The sequence below is a fragment of the Indicator indicator genome, chromosome 2, assembly GCF_027791375.1.
Source record: "Indicator indicator isolate 239-I01 chromosome 2, UM_Iind_1.1, whole genome shotgun sequence".
Lineage (NCBI taxonomy): Eukaryota > Metazoa > Chordata > Aves > Piciformes > Indicatoridae > Indicator > Indicator indicator.
The window spans coordinates 30,964,694-30,987,929 of NC_072011.1; the positions used below are offsets into that span (position 1 = coordinate 30,964,694).

Here is a 23,236-nt window from a genome sequence, read left to right on the forward strand (position 1 = left end):
TGGGCTGCAACAAGAGAAGCATAGTCAGCAGATCAAGGGAGGTGATTCTTCTCCTCTACTCAGCTCTGGTGAGACCTCACCTGGAGTACTGCATCCAGTTCCGGAGCCCCTATTACAAGAAGGATCTGGAGGTGCTGAGAAGGGCCACCAAGATGATCAGAGGGCTGGAGCATCTCTTCTAGGAGGACAGACTGAAAGAGCTGGGGCTGTTCAGTCTGGCGAAGAGAAGGCTCCAAGGTGACCTTATTGTGGCCTTCCAGTATCTGAAGGGGACCTACAAGAAAGCTGGGGAGGGACTTTTTAGGATGTCATGTAGTGACAGGACTCCAGGGAGTGGAGCAAAACTAGAAGTAGGGAGATTCAGATTGGATGTTAGGAAAAAGTTTTTCCCCATGAGGGTGGTGAGACATTGGAACAGGTTGCCCAGGGAGGTGGTAGAAGCCTCATCCCTGGAGGTTTTTAAGGATAGGCTGGAGGTGGCTCTGGGCAACCTGATGTAGTGTGAGGTGTCCCTGCCCATGGCAGGGGGTTGGAACTAGATGATCCCTGAGGTCCCTTCCAACCCTAACAATTCTAAGATTCTATCAAAGTAAAACTTGTATGTAATGAAGAAGACCTTTCTGGGGGAGGTCGGCTTGTTTATGTTAGAAGCATAAAGCAGATAGTTGGGGTCTGAGTTCAAATTTCCCTGCAGTAAAAACGTTGCTATCTGGTATCAAATGTGTGAGGAAGTTGGAATGGTTTTCTCCAAGTCTGTAGCCAGTCTAAAGCTCCATTTTGTGAACTCCAAGTGTCTGTAGCTTTTGAATAATTTGTGGAAAAGTAATGAAAGTAACCAAACCTGTGATAATGAGTCTGCACCCAGCCTGTGGTTACTGCAGAGGTGGCATGTGCAGCAGAGAAGTTTAAGTTGTTAGGTCTGGAGGCTTCTCCCAGACTTTTGGCTTGATGAGTAGGTGATCTTGGACTAATCACTTCATAACCCCCCCCTATGCTTTAAAAAGCCTCTTAAAGTGTCAAGGCAGGTCTGTTGTTGTGTATTTGAGTCCTCTGGTCGCTACTGGATCATAAGCTCACCTTCTGCTGCTTTGATTTAGAAGCGGTGTGCTTGCTTTGATGTTGCATGACAAAAGCAATCTGTAAAATGACGCTGATTTTTTAAAAAATTTTAATGGTAGATAATTTACTGAAAGTATTTAGAAAGCAATTCACCACCTTCCACCTGCTGTCTTGCACATGTAGCATGGGAGGAACCACTGTTTGTCAGACTCACTAGGTTTCGCAGAAATGTGAAAGAAGCTTAGAAAGCCTGTGAAAGTATGGAAATTCTCTTCAATTTAGGCAACTTAATCATCACATAACTTGAAGGGTCACCTATCTCTTTGGAAAAAAATACCACACAAAATGAAGAAGGGTCAGGAGGTAAATTCTGGGAATGTCTGTTTTTCAATGGTGCCTTTTTGTGCAGGGTCTTGTCCCCCTCCCTTTTCTTCTCTGCAAACCTTTCATGCCATGTCCAGAGACAGAATTGTACATTATTATAGACAGAGCTGCGGGTGCCTCCTGTCATTTATCTTCATACAGTCTAGTTTTCTGGCTTTTCTTTGTCAAACTTCCGTTCATGCTGAGATTTTCTGTAGCCTTTATCTGCCCTGACATCTGACTTGAGGGCAGGATGTGGCTCCTCTGTTCAAACCAGAGTTTTCTGTATATTACATACATTTAACTGTAATGTTTTGCATTATCTGACTTGTTGCAGGCTCAAATTCATTGTTGCACCAAGGCCTGCAAATTAAGCCAGCTGTAAATATGTTGAGAGCCTTGGAGGCAGACAGAAGCAGATGGAACATGTTTTTTGCCTGCTTATGCTGTGTGTAAAACACTTCCATCTCTCCAAATGTGCTGGTACTTGGCCTTTCTAGGGTCTCTTAAAGAGAGGAAGCTTGTCTTGGGTATTGCAATGCCCACCCACTCCCAGCATGTCTAGAGGTTAGGCTGTATGCTTCTTCCTGTTCAGGATGTACCCATGTGTTTGAGAGAAAGCTAACAGTAGACCTTCTGTATCAACAGCCTCAAAGGGAACTTCCTGAGGAAGATGAATAGTTCACTCTGTACTTTTCTTCTTTTCCTGTTTCAGTGCAGCAGAAGTGGTAAAACGCTATGCTCTCCTGTCTTTTGACAATTCTGTTATTTCTTTATTACTCTTGATGTATTTTAATGACTTACCATATTTTTACAAAGGTTGACGGTATGAAGTGGCAGTATACAATAACATTTTAAGTATAAGAGTGAGCAAAGTATTTTAAGGTAGTAATGCTCAAGCTAGAACCTTTAATTGTTTCTGATATCTGAAGAGTAGTTCACTGTCTCGTGCTGGAGAGGCAACTGAATCTGATGGTGAAATTCTCCATATGGACAAGAAGCAACAAACTGCATCCCTCTGAGAGCTGTGAAAACAGTGTGGTGGCATTTGACGATAGATTCCTGGAAGCCCCCTGTGCTCTTGTGGGGTGGGATTATGATAAGATCAACATTACCAAATCACCCAGCAGTTGCTGCAGAATCTTATATCCAAAGGGAATGAGAAGCACTGCATAGCCTTGTGTAATGCAACCCTGTTACATTTACACAACTCAGTCCCAGCAGAAGTTATGTGCTTGAACTACCTGCTGGTGGCATGTCACTGCAAAGCACAGCTTTGTGTTTGTGTGGCAGGAGACCATCCTGTTCTCCAGGTCAGCTGTTTTCAGAAGGATGAAAATCCTTGTGGCTGAGTTATGGAATCATCTCCAATTAGGCAGGTAGTATCTTCAACTCCATCAAGTAAAATTGGTTTATGTCTTTAAACATGTGGCTTTAATTTCATAGATGTTTGGTAACAATTCTTGTCTTTTCGGTTCACCCTCATGTAGTTTTCTGATTCATGGAATGGCCAATCCGTTTAGAGGACTTTTGGCTACTTCATCTCTGGTGGCTGAAAGAGGCAGACAGTAACTGCATATCTCACTACTAACTTCAGTACTGGAAGACAATCAGTGAACCCGCACAGAATTTGGTTGATTGACTTAACCCAAAATGTTAGCTTTTTCAGACTACACACACGTGTGTATCAAGCTGCCTATTTTCCACTCTTTAATCCTAGATTTTTCTGTTCTTTCGACTTGAGTTGCCTAGGAATAATGCACTGGGAAGAGACTGTTGTTCTTTATGCAGAGCTTGTTCTTTGGGTTTTTCCCCTGTCAAAAAGAGCAAAATTCCCTACCCTTCTGTAATCCAAAATCTTGTTACTAGGACTTGATAAATCATCTTGACATGTAGCCGAGCAGCTGAGATGTTGTCTCTGAAGTCTGACTGCCTTTTCAAGTTAACCTTTCAATGCAATGAAGCCATTCTGTTATTTTTGAGGCCTCAACTTCACATGTTAATGCAGCATGTCTTACACAACAGACAACATCAGATATTTTAAACTAATCTTGTCCTGCTTTTGCTTTCTGTTAGCATTAATTTTTACACTTAAAAAATAGAATAGTGACAGAACAAGCAATCTGTCAACCTTATTCACACCTAATTCTGCCCTTAGACTTTACCCCAGGTGGATAAATGCATGTCCATGCAGTCATTTCTATTTTTATATCATTCCTAAGAGCTAAATCTCATTGTAGATTCTTAAATTGGGCAAAAATCTTATTGAAGCATGTGGAAGTTTTTCTGTACCTGACTAAAAAATGTATTTGAGAAGGAGTGTAATGCTTGTGGATTGGAGAGGCTAATTGTGTAGGTTTGTCACACAGGCAGGTAATATCTGGCAGTTCTTTTCATGCTGTGTGTAGATCTGCTATCAGCCATTGTGGCTCTTCCAACCTTTAATTTTGCATAAAACTGTGTGTCCCTTTTCACCTCATTCTTCACTCACCAAAAAAAAAAAAAATTATTTATTTTTAGAATGGAAGGTGAAAAATTAACTTTGGACTTTGTATCTCTGTGACTCAAAGTACACATCACTTGTCTGGCAGAGAACTGTAGACCTACAGGTCTACAGGCTAGCATTTAAAAGCTGCTGTGGTGGTGGCTACCAATTTTATTAGGCACCTAATTTAATTTTAGAAACTTTTCTGAGGTGCCAGCCATCTACATCTGGAGCTTTCATGTGGACACAGGGTTCAAGGTGTCTGTAGTCAGGTACTCAGTTTTAGAAAGTTTTTTAAAATATTGATCACAGATTCCAAAGCATATGTTATAGGCCTTAGGTCTTTGTAAATTCAGTTTGTGAGGTGCAAGACAGAAGATTAAAAAAGATTATATGCTTTGATGTGCAGGTTCAAGTAATATTTGTAAGTAATAGAAATAGCACCACCTCAGGGAAGCTGCTTTCACATGAAAAAAACCCATTATGTTGTTTTAAAAGAACACTATGTAGGCTAATTATTGGAAAATATTTGTGTTGCTTTTAAAAACGCAGGTTTACACTCTGTGACAGCTAAAGGCCACCACAGGAGCTCACAGCTGCCCCTCAACTCTGTCTGATCAAGACTGATTCCAAGACTTTGCTGCTCTAATAGGAAGAAAAAATACATAACAAAGAAATGCTGAATCACTTATCTTCAATTAAAGCTTCACAAGAAAAGTCTTATTTTAAATCTTAGTAAATACCCTGGTGCCTGATCTTCTGTTTTTATACTACTTTATTTTAATAACTCCCCTCAAGGCCAGTATGAGCTAAGCATGTAAAACCCTGGAGAACTGATGGAAAAAACAGTCCCATTCACTTACATATAAAAATAAACCATTTGTCATACTTAGGCAGAAAAGAATCTCATAAATTATTATTATTTTTTTTCTCTGTCATCTAGTACTTAGCTAGATTGAAGGTATCAGAGCTTCCTGTTTACTTTTTTTTTTTTTTTTTTGCTTTGAAGTGATGGTGAACAGATTTGTTAAAGTAGAACAAAAAAATCTACAATTCTTGCTTGTCTTCTGTTGCAAATGGATGATAGAGAAGGCTGAAAGTACTTCTGGATTTGTTGCAGTGCTGCTTGCTGTTTGTTACAAGAGAAGTAGCTTGCATTGGATTTTTTAAGCAGTGTTTTCCTTCCAGAAAAATCTCCAGGTCATAGCTCTCCCAATTACATGCAGAAGGTGGCAAAGAGACAAAGCTAGTCTGGGGAGCTTTCTCTTTCAGCAGCAAAGTTTGCATTTCTTTTAATGTAGTTAAAACATTTGACAGGAGAGAGTAGGGTTTAGTGATGTGAGGTGATTTCCACATGAGGATTAGCTTTTTACTGACCTACTTTTGTCTAGTGGTGTATTCTTGTCCGTTACTTTTTGTCATTGAATAATGCTGATATATTAAGCTGTGTGCTTCAAGGGCATTGCAAAATTGCATATAGGGGCAGGACTGAACTGTGAAAGTGCAAATTACTCTATCAGATCATAGCCAATTAAAAAGTGAGAAACACAGAAGCTGAAATTGAGAGCAAGGTTTATCTTTCATGTAACACAGAAGTTGCTATATCAGTTAGAAACAAAGTGAGTGTGAGACAGATTCTCTGCCACTTCTTCTCCTTCTCCAAAAAGTAATCATGTCTGCTGAGTTCGTTATCTGAAAGAATAAGCCCCTGATTTGTAACAGCTCACGAAAGATACTGCAACAATGGCAAGAGAAGAGGAAGTATAGCAGCCGTACACCTTTAACCTATCTGCTGTCAAAGCATGTGCTGAATTTCAGGTTAGTGCTTTGGGGATTGATAGATAGGGAGTTTGGAAAAAGTGATGGTAGTTTATATAAAGCTGTAGGAGGAGTTGCAGCCTTACAGTCTCCACAATTCCACAGGAAGTGTGCTAATAAAAGCATGGTATGCAAACTGAGATCTTCTACTAAGCTTTGCAGTTGTTACAGAACCGCTGCAAGCTAAAGAGACTTATTTAGTCTCCAGTGCCATGGAAAAAATTTTTGTAGAACCTTTTGCATAACATTCACCAGTGCTCTTCTAATGGAAAGATGGGTCTGTGAATGTATAAATGAATTCGGTTCTCTGTGTACATTATAGTCTTCCAGAATCCTACTGGCTCAAGATGTGTTGCAGAACCTGTTCTGACAGCGAACCTGAATTAAAGATATTAAGGACAAAAGTAAGGTTCTTTCCAGAGTAGTAGGGTTATGGTGGGGTTTGGTTTTTGGGTTTGGGTTTCAGTTTTGAGGTTGTTTTGGGGCTTTTTGGTTTGTTCTTAGTTGGTTTGGATTTTTTTTCCCTGTTAATCCAATAAATTTTCTCATAAAATAAAACCACTCAAAAAGTAAACCAGCTCTACCAAATGTATCTTATATTTGCTATTGCAATGGAGGACTGCTTCAGTGATGTGTGACTGCTGTCTGAGTGGGAGGAACACCACCTTCTGCAGACAGTTGATGTTACATTGACCCTGATGCTTACCGCTAATGGTATTATCTAAGTGGTTTCAGCTAGTAAACTCCTATGTGTGTGTGTGAACACTGCTTTAGTGCAGCTTATTTGGTTAACAGTTTTCAGATTAGGCTTTAGTGTGTGACAATCTGCTTTGTGAAGGCAAAAAAAAGTAAAATAAATGGGGGAAGTGAGAAATATGTGAAAAGCTTCATGTGTCTAAGCTGTGATTATACTGTGCTCTACTATATTGTAAAGAAGATACGGAGTGATGGACAGGTAAATTTGCAAGGTGCTTTATCCCCATAGCAAGCTTTGCCCATAAAAAGTGATTGATTTACAAAAACAGCATCTTCACATTTAGTTGATGTACAACACATAAAGGGTTTAAAAGTGACACAGTGATCAACAGTCTTCTGAACATAAGGAAAAACTTTTTCACTGTGAGGATGTCAAAACGCTGGAACGGGCTGCCCAGAGAGCTTGTGGAGTCTTCTTCTCTGGAGACGTTCAAGAGCTACCTGTAGGTGTTCCTGTGTGACCTACGCTAAGTGATCCTGCTCTGGTAGGGGTGTTGGACTAGATGATCTTTTGAGATCCCTTCCAACCCCTAATGTTCTGTAATTCTAGGCCTGGAATTGGCAGCCAGCTATTAGAGAATGGAAAACCGAGTTACCAGAGTGTGAAAATTATTATCCTCTAAAAGCCTCCAGTTTCCTGGAGGGGATTTACTTTTCTCCCAATTTGTACTCATGATGGAGTACCAAGAGTCATCCAAAAGAGTTGTTTTATTATTGTGTGTTATGGCAAATAGTTTATTGGAGTTTCTTCTGAGTGAAGAAATTGTAGGGAGGCAATATCTACGTCACAAATTTAAGAAGAAACAAAAAGCCCCAAAACATAAAAAAACATCCCTCCCCCCAAATCTCAACAATCTTGAGTGATAATTCTCGAAATTCTATGTTTTCAGTTCTATTAGAAGTTTGATACAAGACTCATAACATTTTAAAGGACATGGACTGACAAAGCAGTTAGGCTTGCTTGTTTCTTCACAGAAAGTGTGGTCAGGCATTGGAACGGGCTGCCCAGGGAGGTGGTTGAGTCACCAACCCTGGATGTGTTTAAAGGTGATTTGGATGTGGTGCTTGGGGATAGGGTTTAGGGGTAAACCTTGTAGAGTAGGATTGTTGGTTGGACTTGGTGATCCTGAGGGTCTTTTCCAACCTGAATGTTTCAATGATTCTGTGATTCTTTCGAAGGTAATCATGAGGACTTAGATATGCAAGGTTTTTTTCTTATTTTGTGTGGAGCTGGGTTCTTTTGATTTATTTGGGGAGTTTCATGTGTCAGGAGGAAATGTCTACAAACCATGCCCATGTTAGTCTCAACAGTTTTCTGACATGACCAAGAGGTAAACGCATTACTAAATAAATTAATGTATGGATACAATAGTCTTTCAAGAAAATAGAAAGACACCCCCCACACTGTAACTTGACTGTGGACAGGGCTAATAGAATTCTGATTTTTGACTGAGATATGTAAAATTTGTGGATAAGAGATGAGTTTGTTTAAAAAAAAATACAGAATGGTATAGTTATAGCATTACCTAACTTTTATTTTGCAGTGACCAGTGTGAAAGAAAATGCTGAGAAGTACATGGAAGTGCTGGAGGATAAACTACATAGGTAAGGATGATGTCATGGAAAATTTTGAAAGCTAAAAAACGCTTGTTAATACAGCATTAACATGCATAAATTTCATAGGAAATGTTTTGGAACCTGCATTGGAATAATACCAAAAATAGTTCAGAGTTGGAAATCCTGTAAGTGTTATTGTTAAGATCTCTGTTCATAGATGAATTCAGCAGCTTTGCAACCAGACAGCCAATGGATGCAGGTACTAGAAAGAATTGCTGTGTCCTCTAGTATGTAGGACTGCTCTGGGGCTGTGGTGGTACAGCCAGAGAAACAAAAGCATGCATGTGGCTGATGTGCATCTCTCCAGATCCCAACTCTGAGCAGAGCCAAGGGATATCTTACCAGTATTCTGGGTGTCTTTGACAATTAGTGACTCTTTATATAACAGTTTTGAAATAATGCTATTTTGGGGGGTTGTGGAAAGCAAATAGAAACCAAGACAACAATGGAGATATTTTAAGAACTGAATCCTAATGCAGAAGTTTTTTACATATTTTTTCTCTCCAAACAAATGCTAGCATTTATATTTCCTTCCCTTTCCATATGAAAGGGGCTCTAGATCACCCTCAGGTTTTAGGCTGTTCCTTGAAATATGGTTAGTGAATATTGCTCTGCTGTTGTAATGGAATCCTCTACTATAGCTGACTTTGCCTTGCACAAGTATATTTATACTGGAAAAAGATTTAAAATATTTCATTGGAAGTAATTGCAGTTTGTGTCTTAATAACATGCAACTCGTCAAATTAATGCCACTTCCTTTTTCTTTTTTTTTTTTTTTTACTGAGCAGGCGTAATGAATAAACTTGTTGCCCTCATTATTTTATATTGTGTTGATAAGGAGATAGCTCTAGATCTTTAGATTAGTTCACTTATACTTTTGAATATAGAAGTATTTATTTTGTTTAACTCTTAAATTTAAAAGTAATTTAGAGAGCTGACTGAAAAATAATGGAAACAGACTTCGAACATCAAGCTATGTGTCTGTGCCCTGTCTAATCTTGCTCTTAATAGTATTTATACTCCATTTACTCCAACCTATAATTCTAAAATGAGTCTTAAGTACTTTCTTTGGGTTGTCTTTTTGAAAACCATACACTTTATTAAAATACAAGATGTAGCAACGTGTATTGATGCTTCTGGGCTGTGTGGATTTAACTGACATATTGGGCTCCCAGAAAGAAGTAAAATTTTTTTTAATAATTATGTATACAATAATCTGTATAGATTTTTTTTTCTCCTTCTGAGAATTTATCAGATAGAATTAGCAGTTGTGGCTTGTTTCAATTTATGCCTTTTTTATAATCTTTGGGTTGTCTATCTGGACTTTCTATATCAGTGTCTTAAATTGCAGCAGAGTTTTATGTGTCTTGATAGGTGTTAATAAGCTTGCAGCATGCTTTTTTCCCCTCTTCCTGCTCTTTGTGGGAGAAATTTCCATGCTGAACTTATGGTATTTATTGTGATTCTGTGGGGAGTATTATTTCAAGGGAGAGATTGAAATTTGAACTCTCTTCTTGGCACTGCTTTATATTTGGGAACCTTTTTTTATGAACAGCAGCTGACCACTTCAAATTTAGCTTAGCAGATGTGTTATTGAATATTTTAATATATTTTGTTGCTTTTATATGCAAGGGTTGCCTTCCTCCATACCACATAGGCCTAGGCCTGTTTCTGTGTAGGTTCTCTTTTGCAACCAGGCTACAGGCTTCAAAGTTTTGCTACTGAGGTAAGTGTTCTTCCCAGCCTGTGCTGAGAACACAAATGCAGTCCCAAGCATATCACTGCAGCTGTTCTGGTGTATTTAACATGTGCTTCAGAGCTTGCCATCAGCTTTTCTCTAACAGACTGTTGAAGTGTTGCCAAGTTTCTAAAATGTCTCTTCTTGCCCTTAAGAATTAAAAAACAGTGCCAATAACAGAAAACAACAAAAATTCTTCTAACAATAAGAAAAATCCCTAAAAGTCATAAAATATACGCAATAAAAATCTCCTCCCCTGCCAAACCCCACCATAGGGTTGGCCAAGCCCCCAGATGGCAAAGATTCAGTCCTGAACCAGTGACAGTTTTGCAATATGTACAAATGCCATTATTCTAATAATAGTTTATCTTAACTAATTAAGGGCTAAGAATGTATTTTAATGTTGAAGGGAAGATAAAATCTCCAGTAGTTTTGCCAGAAATAAATCCTTAAGATGCTGCATCTTTATTTTTTTATACATTTATGCTAATAAAGTGGTTATAGATGGTTGTTTTTTAAAGGTTCTTTGGACTTTGTGTAATTAACTCCACCTGCTTTACAGCTTAAGTAATTAAAAAAAGTAAGCAAAAGCCTGAGAGGCTTGCTTTTCTTTCCTTCCCTCTTAAGGAATTAACTTGAGAGACTGTTTCTCCTTTTTTTTTTTTTTTTCCTCATATAGATTCTCAAATTACTCCTTATATATCATAGCCTAAAGAAAGGCTCTCTCAGGAAAGTTTAATGACTGTTTCAAGTTTGCATTGTAGACAGAGGTAAAATTTGCATCTGGCTCATGGATACACTTTTCTGAATGCTTTTGAAACTGGTAGAGGATCAGGTTGATGCAGCATGACTTCCAATAACCTTCTAAAGTTTTTCCTCCAGGTGAGACATACAACAAAACAAGGTAGTGTTTTAAATAGAAACAACCTAAATTCAAAAGCCTTCAATTTAAGATAAAACTTCAAAATAAAGTACAACTGTAAGAAATATTATTTTTGACTACTTTTATAATAGAAAAGAATTAATGAAGAAAACTCAGACTAACAAAGCTTTACTTAAGGTTAACATTTTTAAAGTATCAATTTAATAAATTTAAATTCCCCTCCCCTTTTTCTGTTTTGTCTATTTTCTGAAGAAAATTTTGGAATATGTTGCTTTCGTTCTCTGTTGGTTGCTTGTTGGGGGGGGGGGGGGTTTGTTTGTTTGTGTGTTTTGTTTGTTTTTATTTTGGTTTTGGGTTTTGTTTTGGCTGGGGGAATCAATTTTACTCACTGGAGTGTGTGGGAGTTTTTTTTTCCTTGCCTTTTTTTTTTTTTTCCTTCTTCTTAAATAAATGCAGTACTTTTAACTGTAGCCTACAAGATGCATCTGTTCTCAAGTTGCTTAATTTGTTATTAAGATACTGTGAATATTAATCTGATTAAGAACAGTATGCTTTTAATAGCCTTGCACCTACAGGAAAAAAAAAGAAAAAAGGGAAAATATGCATTGCCACAAAAGAAAATATGTCCAGTATCTAATAATTTCACCCCAAAGAAAGCTAACCATCCATGAAGTATACAGGTTACTTGACACTTTTTTGTCTTTTAAAATACAGTTTGTATTCTGAGCAGTAGGACAGCATCTTTCAAGAGAAGAACAAATAAATAACAGGTTTAATAATCTTGTAGGCTTTTTTTTCCCAGTCACCAGTATACCTCATGGTAATTCTAGATTTTATACATTAAATCACCAGCTGCATTTTTTGTAACTACCATTGCCATTGCTTCCATGGTAGACCTTTCAAATCTCTTATCTTTTGTTAGTAAATAGGAGATTTGCAAAAGTGGTCAGTGCTAACATAACAGAAATGCGTTCAGTGAAGGCAGATGGCTGGATATCTGAACTGCTAGAAATTTTGCTTACATAACTTCAGCTCATCACTTGAGCCATTTAAGAGAAGTTGCTTGATCTAGCTCATTGAAAGTCAGATGAGCATCTGCTTGAGGGACACTTGTTCTTGCACCAAATGTGTATTTCTTCATCTTGCTTCTTTCTACTCCACGTGAAGACTGCTGGGCATTACTAAATTCAGTTTCAACAATCTGAGTCTTTCAAGAACCATCAAGTTCTCCAATAAATGACCTTAAGTAAATGATAGAGGGTCATGAACTGAGCCCTGGAAAGAGTGATACAAAGACATAAGAGCACAAAATTTGGGTGGCGAGGATTACCTGAGAAATTAGTGATGGATACGATATTCAATGAAAGAGCATCTTACAAGCGAAAATACACCTTGAGGGGAGAGAAGGCAGAGACCAAATGAAATACCAGGAGAAACCAAAGATCCTGGGACTCCCTTTTACCTTTCTGCACATATTAAGAGTGTAAGAGCTAGACCTGTCATGAGAAATTGAACCCTGAGGCAGAAGAAACCCCAGAAGGACCTGCCTTTATCACTAGTTGAGCAATTGGGCATTTAAACATTTCTCAAGACTGTAAAGATACTCTGCAGTGAAGTGAGATCCCCGAGTCCAGATGGAGCTTTTTAGCCTGCTGCACCCACCCAGAGCCCTGTTTGAAGTCCAACACTACTGCTGAGGAGCAGTCTGTGTTATCCAAACCTACAAGTATAAACTTGCAAATATTGAGTGTTTTAATGCTAAAACTTCTCTGTGGCCATCTACAGATTCTTATCAATCTTTATCTTGAGCTGTTTGTGTTCTGTATGACATGGTCTAGAAAGCCTGATATCTGCTAGAAGAGAACTGCTGTTGTAAGACTGCTGAATAAGGCTTTCCAAAAGTTTTCCCCCCCTTGTATACACAGCAGCACAGGCATGCTTGAGAGTGCCAGATGGCCTGCGTTAATTTTGTGTAACCTGTGACCCACCTAAGTTGCACTGAGGGCCATTTCAGCTGCTGGCAGCATCTTAAGAGCACACAGAGAGGACTAAAATGTCATCTTTGCTTACCTCCCCCAAGACTGTTTTTTCTGCATAATTTCCAAGAGAGCGCATAGCTTCATCCATTGATGGATAATGATCTGATCTTGATTTGCTTACCAAGAGTTGGGCTACAGGAGTGTTAAATGCATTAGACAAAATACTAGATCCTTCCAATGACTCATTTAGTCTCTTTTTTTTCCCAGATGGTTGAAGTCATACACAGCTGTGAGGACATTAGCTCTGAAATTGTGAGCAGCAAGCACTTTATATACAGTGATGCAGTCCTTTATATCTCATGGCCCACATGGTGATGGCTTCTAAATCCCTTATCGTAACTGCCTCAGGCTGGAAACAATTTTTTTTGTACCAGCTGATGTAAAGATGACATTTCTTGAGCTGAAGGAATTTAACGTGGTTGTACTGTTTTCCAGGCCTCAGAAGATTATGCTGTGATTTCCATTCATCATGAAAACTGAGCTTGTTAGTGGCATTTTCTAATTCCCAGATAGGAGTAATGAAATTCCTTTTGGGAAATAATATTGTTCAAGAATAACTGGTGACAATTACACAAAAGTGTTTTACTGAGCTGCTGTCTGTGCCATTCAGCAAGAACGGGGAAGTGAATAAATATGTCTCCTAGTAAGGTGTAGCATGGCAGTGACTGAGCTTTGTCATTGCTAAATGATACAGCACCTGGTAGCTTTGCAAATGTGTAAATCCTTTCTTCTTTAATTGACTCTCTTTCACTCTTTGTCTCAATTTCTTTTCTGTTCAGTAATGTTTGGGTTTATGTTAGTGGTGGCTTTTCTCAACTCACGGATGAGCACAGTACAGGACATGTAGTAGTCTTGCCCTGATGTAAGGTGTGCTCACCTGCACAGCTCCCTTTTCACTGTGAAGGGGATCATGCATAATTAGGACAACCTGATGAAAAACAAAAATCTGAGCCCAAGGTATCTTTTACCTGGTGCTGTACATCTGTGATTTTTTTTTTTTAAGGGTTTCAGCCAAATGTCACTTGACTAGGACAGAACAAATGTGGCTGCAACCTGATTGTTCAGACTGCTAGTACATGCATACATTCTATATCAGAAACTCGTAGTTTTCTCATGCAGGCAATGTTTTTACTGCATTTGTAACTGTCATTTTCACTGAGCCCCATCCCTTCAGATAAGATGTTCAATGTCCCAAGGGTCCCATGCCAAGGGTTAATTTGCCACTACAAATTGAGACAAACAGTCCTAAAACAGTTGTGCTCTTCCCTTACTATTCATCCTGCTTACATACCATGTTTCTGGAGTTTCCTTTATAGCATAGTAAGTTTCAGAAATGTTTTTGGGACCAGAGCTGGATATGGAATGTTCTGAATAGCAGAACACACTGAAGGGAGAAGTGTTTCATACTGCCACTGATCTTAAACGTAAACTCAGGGACACATCAAAAGGGCTTGTGTGTCCTTGCAGGTGCAGAATTGGCAAGGTCTCACTGATCTTTGGTTTTGCTGCTATTGTAGTGAGGGAAGTTTACATGCCAAAACCATTAATGAATAAAAAAGAGATGTGAATAATAAGCAAACTACTAAGTATGTTAATTAATAAATTACAGGGAATATTTTTGGTTTGCTGTTTTAGCCCAGCCTTATTTGGGAGATACATTCCCTTTTTAAAATAGTTTTGGAAACTTGATTTTCACAATGGTAAATTCAAATACCATGAAAAACTGAAGTAGCTTTTCTTACTTAAACTCATTCTTATTTGCTGTTCTTTAATTGGTCTGTCTTGAAGTTAGCATTCTTAGGCAGGAGGCTTTCTGGTTTTGCTCTTGGTCTTTCCTTTATTGTGGCTTCTTTATCACCTTTTCTGTCTCTCTTAGCTGATGTAGTTGCCAGTCACTACCTTTGAAAACTCATGGCAGTCAGGTGAAGTCCCTGGTGACTGGAAAAAGGGAAATATTGCAATCATTTTTAAAACTGGTGGAAAGGAACTACCAACCTGTCAACCTCACCTCTGTGCCTGGGAAGATGTTGGAACAGATCGTCCTAGAAGGTATGCTAAAGCACATAGAGAACAAGGAGGTGATTCAAAACAGCCAGAATGGCTGCATGAAGGGCAAGTCCTGCTTGATCAATCTAGTGGCCTTCTGTGATGGAGTAACTACAGCAGTGAGCAAGGGAAGAACTATGGATGTCACCTATCTTGACTTCTGTAAGACCTTTGACATGATCCCCCCCAACATCCTTCTGTCGTTTGGAGAGAGATGGGCTTGGTGGGTAGACTGTTTTGTAGATGGTTTTAAATTAAAGAGGGCAGATTTAGACTAGCTATAAGGGAAATACTCTTTACAATGAGGGTGATGAAACACTGGTTGCCCAGAGAAGTGGTAGATGTACCCTCCCTGGAAAGGTCAGGTTGGATGGGGCTCTGACCAACCTGACCTAGTTCAAGATATCCCTGCTCCCTGCAAGGTGGTTGGACTAAATGACCTTTAAAGGTCCCATGCAACCCAAACCATTCTGTCATTCTATCATTCCTTCCAGTTGTCTTATTTCCACTTTGTAAATTTTCTTCTTACTTCTTCCTTTCATTTCCAACTGTATTCCCTTACCATGCCTATGTTTGTGTATCTTCTCTGTATATCAGGGAGGAGGTGAAGGTGGTTAGTAGGAATATAAAAAAAAAAGCATGTGATTCACAGATAACCTATTCCTACCTTTAAAACACAGCAGATTATTTTGCAAGATACCTCAGACTTCATGACTACAGTGCAGATTCTCATCATGTTGCCTTTGCAATCAATTGCAATATATTTGAAAATGTCTGCAATGTCCTGACAGAGTATGGTAACTTGGAAGCTCTTAGTTAAATTTAAATTATCTCACAAGAAATTTTATTACATTGTTTCCTGGAAATGGATTAGCCTAGATTAACTGGGTCAGGGAGAAAGGGGGCAATCTTTGTTGTTCCTTGTGTTTCTGGATGTAGAAAGTTTAGGTAATGCCCACAGGAGGTGTAAACTGAAACTGTCTTTCTGGGAAGTGCAGATCAGAGTTTGTAATAATGTCTCTGCAGCATAATGCACATTTCATCTTCAGGGTGATTCTGGTACCACGTGCAAGTGGAGATCCTTTGATAGACCCATATCTCATGCCAGGATACAGTTCTTGGTTCCCAACTTGTCTCTTTCAGCACTGGCATCATTAATATTTATACCCATCTATGGATAAAATGCACACTGCACAAGCAGTGAAAATGGAGAAATGAATGCAGTCTGCTTCTTTCACCAAGTGAGAACAATATAAACCCCACACCCAGCAATGGACCTCCCACTATTGCTTTTATTCATGTCCTCCACAAGGTAGAAGATAATTGCATTGATGGAACCCACCATGTCTTTTGTGCAGCAGCAAGGATCCTTCTAAGTCTGCAGTGATGCTTGCTGCAAGGACAGGAGGACTTTATTTCTGAGGAACCATCTGCTGACTGAAGGTGTGGAGGGAGATTTTTGGAGAAGGAGAGGGATGTATCACAGTATCACAGTATATCAGAGCCTGGAAGGGACTTTAAGAGATCATTGTGTCCAATGCCCCTGCCAAAGGGGGTTCTGCAAGTCTCCAGAGAAGGAGACTCCACAACCTCCCTGGGCATCCTGTTCCAGTGCTCTGTCACCCTCACTGTAAAGAAGTTTCTCCTCATGTTGAGGTGAAATCCTCTATGTTCTAGTTTGAACCCATTGTTCCTTGTCTTATCACTGTGAACCACCAAAAAGAGCTTGGCCCCATCCACTTGAAACCCACCCCTCAGATATTTATACACATTGATGAGATCCCATCTCAATTTTCTCTTCTCAAGACTAAACAGCCCCAGGAATCTCAGTCTCTCTTCAGAGGGGAGATGCTCAAGTCCCCTAATCATCCTCGTGGCTTTGTTGGATTCTCTCTAGCAGTTCTCTGTCTCTCTTGAACTGGGGAGCCCAAAACTGGATTCAGTATTCCAGGTGTGGTCTCACCAGGGCAGAGTAGAGAGGTAGAAGAACTTCCCTAGACCTGCTGGACACACCTTTCTTGATGCATTCCAGGATACCACTGGCTCTCTTGGCCACAAGAGCACATTGCTGTCCCGTGGAGAACTTGATGTCTACCAGCACTCCAAGGTCTTTCTCTGCTTTCCAGCAGGGCAGTCCCTAACCTGTAGTGGTGCCTGTTGTTAATTCTCCCCAGATGTAGGACCCTGCACTTGTCCAGCATTACACTTCTCCTTGTTGGTTCTTCAGCTACTTGCAGGAGAAAATTGTCATCAATGCGCTGCAGGAACCTTTTGGACTGTTTGTGCTTGGCTGTGTGATCTTACCACCTAATATCTGAGTGGTTGAAGTTGCCCGTGAGCACCAGGGCAAAGAGTGTGATGAGAGTTTTTCTTTTAGGTCCAGCAGTTATTTGGAGGAAGGGGACATAACACAAAATTTGCTTTGGCTTTTTAAAATCTAGCAAAGAATTAGTATTGTACCAATGTATATTTGGTATTTTGTTGTGCCCTGAACTTTTTTTAATGACTATTTGGCATCTGTATGAGACAGTAAGGTGCAAAGAACGGCACAAGAATTACAAGCTTAGCAATTGTCTTTACTTGGCATTTTGCTTGCTTAGGGACACTAGGTCACAAATATTAATCTCTTGTTTTCTTTTGTAATTGGAAGGTGGAGGAAGTATGTGGCACATGACTGTACTATTTTATGAGGAGAAGAAAGCTTTGTTCTTTTAAAATCTAATCTCAGCATTGAAACTAGAGCTAAAAAAAAAAAAAAAGAAAAAAAAGTGGGTCAGATTTGGGGCCAGTTTCCAGTGCCTCTTAAAGCTTTAGAAAAAGCAAAGCACGTGGCCACACAACCTTTAGTAACTCTCTGTCCATATTAATTCAGGTTCTGTACAGGCTAGGGCTTTTTGAAGCTAATGAATGAACTTCAGTAGTTAGTGTGCTGCATTAGCAATGACAAGGGGACAGAGGATTTTGCCACTCATTCATGAAAAAGCTTGCCCACCTCCCACCTTCCCTCCAGGCTCTTTGTCTTCCATTCAGTTTATATTAGCATAGCAAAAATCATCAGAGGGTGAAGCTGAGTCTGCCCCCCTAAAGACAGAAAGTATTGCCCTTGCTTGGAAAGAAAATGTGCTGAAAGTTCACAGCTTCTCTAACTGATTATTAATTGTGAGTTTTGTGAGGGTGTTTTCTTATTCTGTATGTTTTTTTCTTGCGCTGGTGCTTTTTCTTGTGTTCTGGTGCTGATCAGTCATGCCTGCAAAGCTGGAGTTTAACACTATGCTGAAACTCATTAGTGTCACAGTAGTCCTCTCTGCTGCAAACTCTTGCCTCATCGAGAATAAGTAACTGTATTGTTTCCCTGCTTTGGTGTGCTGCTATTTCCCTGTTTTGGAGCAGAAGTAATTTTCCTTTTTTTTTTTTTAATTTTCTTCCCCCCCCCCCCCTTTCTTTTTCAGTCCCTTGTTCTCTTCCCTGTTTTTTCACCTTTTTCTATTTCATTGAATTATGTTAATTTTATTAAGATTTTGAAACTCATATTAATCTTGTTTGTTTGTTTGTTAATCAGTGATACTTGTGAATGCAGAGAGGATCCCATTTAGTGAATGATGAATGTCTAATATGACTTGACATCAGTCATTCTGGCTTCCTCTTCCTATTTGTCCAAAGTCCTCGATGGTCAACTATACAGAAGCATCATGATACTTAAACAAAAAGAAAATAAATGAAGTATCACTACCTGTTTAGCAAGAGTGTGAAGATGTAGGATAGCTCTATCTTGCATGCAGTTGGGACAGTTATCCCACTAGCATTTGGAAGCGTTCGTTACTTAATATACTTACGGCTGAGAGCATACTCTGACAGTATGGGAAGACATTCAGGCCTCAGCAGTTTACAGAGTGCTGTCATCAGCAGTGCAGAGTGTGTTGTAGCTAACGGAGTCCAACCAGGGAAGATCAACAGACCTTTCCCTTTCCCTCTTGCTCTCTTGGAGCCAGAATGGGATTTGACTGCTGACCTTATTTGACCCTGCAGCTAGAGCAGGTCAATTCATGCCCTCAGATATTTCAGAGGAAGCCTGTAAGCACACAGCTATTGACATCAGTATTTGGCCAATACTCTCATTTTTTTGAGGTGTGTCTTCCTGGTTATAAAGGTTGAATTTCAAGGTCCATTCCCACATGATGGCAATATACCATCTCTCTCAATTATATCTCTTCTAGAAGGGTGTTTCTTTGTCCTGTTGTTTTTAATCATCATGTATGCTTAATTAATGCTCAGTCAGTAGTGCACAGGGTGATTCACATTCGTGAATTCACTTGACTCTGAAAGTCTAAACCTTTCAGACGTGGGAATATATTGTAATCTCTTGAATTTTATATTGGAGAACAGAGGTAAATAAAATTGAGAGGAGAAATTTAGGTACCTTCTATATGCTTCCTAACATTTGCAGTCCTCTGCAATAAAAGCTAAGAGATCAGGCTCATGATTCTAATTGCTTGCAATAAGAATGCATTCTTCTCTTGGTATAAATAGACATTGCTGCTGTTGCAGCAGTGTGGATTTGTGGCAGCTGAGAATGTGGCCTCAATGCAAATGCATGCTTTTGGAAACAATGTATTTTCTTGGATTAGAACTGGTTGTGACTTTGAAAGCTGCTGAATTGCTTCAGTTTCACTAGAATTCACTAGAGGTTCCATCCTTTGTGGGGTTCAAGCTCATGAAAGCATTTAGGTTCTGTTTGAGCAGAGCTTAGATGAATACATAGATTCTGAGTACATGGTTTCCAAAATCAAGGCCTAATTCATGCCTTTCCTTCCAAGCTGATTTCGGTTCAAATATTAAGTAGTTCAGAAAAAATACCTTATTCCAGCAATTCCAATCTAGTAAAAAAAATCTGAGCTCAACTGTTTAATGACATAGTGGGGCTTTGCTGTTATTGCAGGAGCCGAAGGCAGGCAGGATGCAGACTGAGTTATCAGAGTTAGCACCAAACTTGAAGGTGCTTTATCGGCTTGTGAATGAGGTGAATGATAAACTATGGTTGAGAAGCTGGCTTTATGGGGACTGCTTAATAAGAATTCCATGGTAGATTTCTCCTCATCTATCAAAGTTAAATGCTTTACTCTTAGAACAGATTATTTATGATAGATTTTTCAGTGGAGGTAGGGGCAGAGGATCATTAATCTGTTCTTTTTTTAAGAGATATATAAATAGCCCTGAAAGCAGGTAGTAAAATTTTACATTACAGATTAGTTAATATTGTAAAAATAAACTGTACAGTAAATGTAGGGACAGTACTGAGTAGTAAATTCTTGCAACAAGATTCCTTCCCTCTTCCCTTGCAAATTACTTAACTTCCTGCATTCGACTTGTCAGTCCCATTCCTGCATCCACCTTACATCAAGAAATAAAGCGAAAACCATCAGCTGCAGCAGTCTATCATTTTGTGTTTCCAGTGGAGATAATTTAAGTATAACATAGTGACATGGAATATTGATAGAAAGATGGCAGGCTGTGATTAAAGTTTTGTGCTGGGTAAAACAAGTGTCTGGAGGACTGAAGAGAGAATGACAAAAATGTTCAGTAATGTGTGGTATCTTTTAATTTTTTTTTTTTTTTTGTTAATAACACTAATCAGATATCCATTATAGGTTTTAAGCACAAGAAAAACTGTTCTTCCTCCTTGTTTTGAATGAGCCTTCCAGAAAACAAAAAGAAGGCATAAAATATGTAACTTTCACATAAAATAGAAGGTGGTTGTTCTCTCCTTAGAATGGTGAGATTGAGTTTTTGTTGGTTTTGTTTTGTTTTCCTATGGACAAGGGAAAGATGTCATGATTCTTAACAGATTGTTTTTAGATTTCAGTTTAGTTTCTATCCCTTTAATATACTGGATCCAGTAGGTAACGTTTCACTGAATAGAAGAATTTGTGGATAAATTGTGTAACTTCATTTTTAAAAAACACTTGACAGAAAATACTGTAAGATATTTCTGGGTTTTTTTTCTGTTCACTGTGGGAGACTATATGTTTCTGCATTAACATTTCTCATTTGTTGTTATTAGCCTCTTCCTATGAAAAATGGGGATGTCTTAGATGGGAAGTATTCTTTAATCAATTGAAATTAATGGCATATAAAAGGTCTGAGAAAATTCTTTAGGAATTTTAGAATCCATCCATCATAATAGAATGCATTTATCAATTTGCTTCTTAATTATGCAATTTATAGAATCAGTGGCATAACCTCATTATGCATATGTACAAAATGCCCAAAACCGATTTAAAAAAATAATGTGAGAATTAATGACTTTTCATGTGAGAAATATTTTGATGTATTACATATAACTTTAAATCAAACTCTATGGAACTAGAGAGAAAGATGGCATTCTGGAAGGAAATCAGATATGCTGATCCCACTTGCAGTCAGTTCTGGGCAGTGGTTTGCTTCTTAGCCCTCCCTCCTAATGCATATTTTTTCTTGCCTTCTGCACTAAAGGTTGTATTCTCAATAATGTATTTCAGCAGCTGATAGAAATAATTTAGATACAAATCCAAAGTAGGAAAATGCCTACACTCACAGCTCCCTCTTTTTTACCCTGCTTTGACAAGTTGGTATGCACATTTGAAAACTGTGTTTCATTTTGTAGCACTGTGAAATATATAATTGTTATATAATATGTTGGCTTTGCTTCAATGTCACTACAATTATGTTAAAAGGTTAAGTATTTATACAAGTTCAGAAGGCTTATTTCCTTCAGGTATACTCATCTTCACATCCATCCATTCACCTTCACATACAATTGTCCTTCACACAACGACAAATCAATGCAATTAAAATTGTTTATAAATAGAACATAATACAGATAAGCATCATATATGATTTAGCTGTTCTCAGCTGGTTAGTTCTATAGTGCACCATATGTTCATCATGTGCACGTCCTTTTGTAAGATCTTTGTCTAAAAACACTGCCCGGAGCTACCAAGAGCAATCAAATGGCAGTGCTACCTGTTAGCTAATAGCACAGAGGAGTGAGAAAATAGGGATGAGAAAGAAAAGATTTCAGTTTCTGACTGAGAGAAGTATAAAAACCTGTGGATGTTGTCCCAGTTGCCAGACCTGCACAAATACACTGTCCTTGGAGTGAAAGTTTAAACAGGAGCAGAGAGATGTGAAAGCAGCAAGATCTGTGCAGCAGGCTACAGCAATCTGAAGGAGATTGTACAGCATTTGAGTGGTTGCATTCCAGTGTGGTATTTTTTCTTCCAAAGTGGTTTATTCCACTTCAGTTCCATTCTGTAAGGATAATGTCATAGTGAACCTAGGGTGTCTATAGTGGAAGGCATCAAACTGTTTCTTTTTTAATCCACAAAGCCAAGAAGTCATAGCTCCTAATCCCAACATAACTTAGTCTATGGTGGATGTTGTTGTGGTTGAGGGGGGAATTATTTATTAATTAATTGCCCTCGCAACAATAATAAATGATATGGCAAACAGGTATTAATAAAAATAGTAACCCTTTATTAATAAAATATGCCAAAACTCACTGAATAGGATCATTGTACAGTTGGAATATGTATTTACAATGGGAATATGCAGTCTTAGGGCAAAATACAAACTATTCTATGCAAATTAGGAGGCAACCACTTGGAAAGAAAAAGTCTCTGAGAGCAGGTAGCACTTAGTTACAGTGGGGGGGAGGCTTGATAAGAACCTTTAAACCCAAGGGGCAGTGAATTAATTACTCACAGCTAGTTTTACCCACATGGGGGATGCTGCTGCTGTGTGTTAGCTTTGGGGCGCTCTCATACGGCGCAGCACGGCAGATTGCCAGCAAGGAGAGATTACTGTGTGGTCCCAGGCTGGTCTGGCTTCAATGGACGTTGGGCAGTTAACGAGGCTCTTGGTGACAGGCGCTTGCTTGGTTCCTGGGTAAACCGAGGCATGGCACGATTCTGGTGGCAAGGGGAAGCAGGCTAAGGCAACTCTGGCTTTTAGGCTCGTGGCTTCTCCAGCTTGCATGTGTATGGCTTGTGGCTTTATCCCAGGCTCTGGACCAGGCACTTGAGGCAGGGCAGGGCAACTTGAGGCAGCTTGTACGAGACAGGTCCAAGTAGGCTTGAAGTGATGTTTGAGCAAGGCAAGGCAAGGCTTGAAGCAAGGCAAGGGTGACTACCAAGTCACCCAAGGCGTTCTGCCAGGCTATAACCATAAAAGGCAGAAGCAAGGACCTTGTATCTGGGGGAGCAGTGGTCAGCTTACGTGCTCTCATCCCAGATAAACATTGTGTTTACCAGACAGGCAAGCGTCCTGTCCCCTTTGTTCTTTTTCCCACGTTGCCCTGTTTTCCTGCAGGATGGAGGGGAGAGAAAGGGACCCTGTCTAGACATCTTAAGGCCTGTCTGGGTTTGTACTGGGCCATGTCATGGCCCTACCATGAC

General features: G+C 39.2%; 1 protein-coding gene across 1 annotated transcript in view; it reads left to right on the top strand.

Annotated features, from left to right (window-relative positions):
• Window positions 1-23,236, top strand: part of DISC1 (DISC1 scaffold protein) — a 206,596-nt gene that overhangs the window by 150,153 nt on the left and 33,207 nt on the right. The window contains exon 9 of the mRNA XM_054395013.1: window positions 8,026-8,086. Coding sequence (XP_054250988.1) covers window positions 8,026-8,086 — 61 coding nt within the window. The remainder of the gene's footprint in view (window positions 1-8,025; window positions 8,087-23,236) is intronic.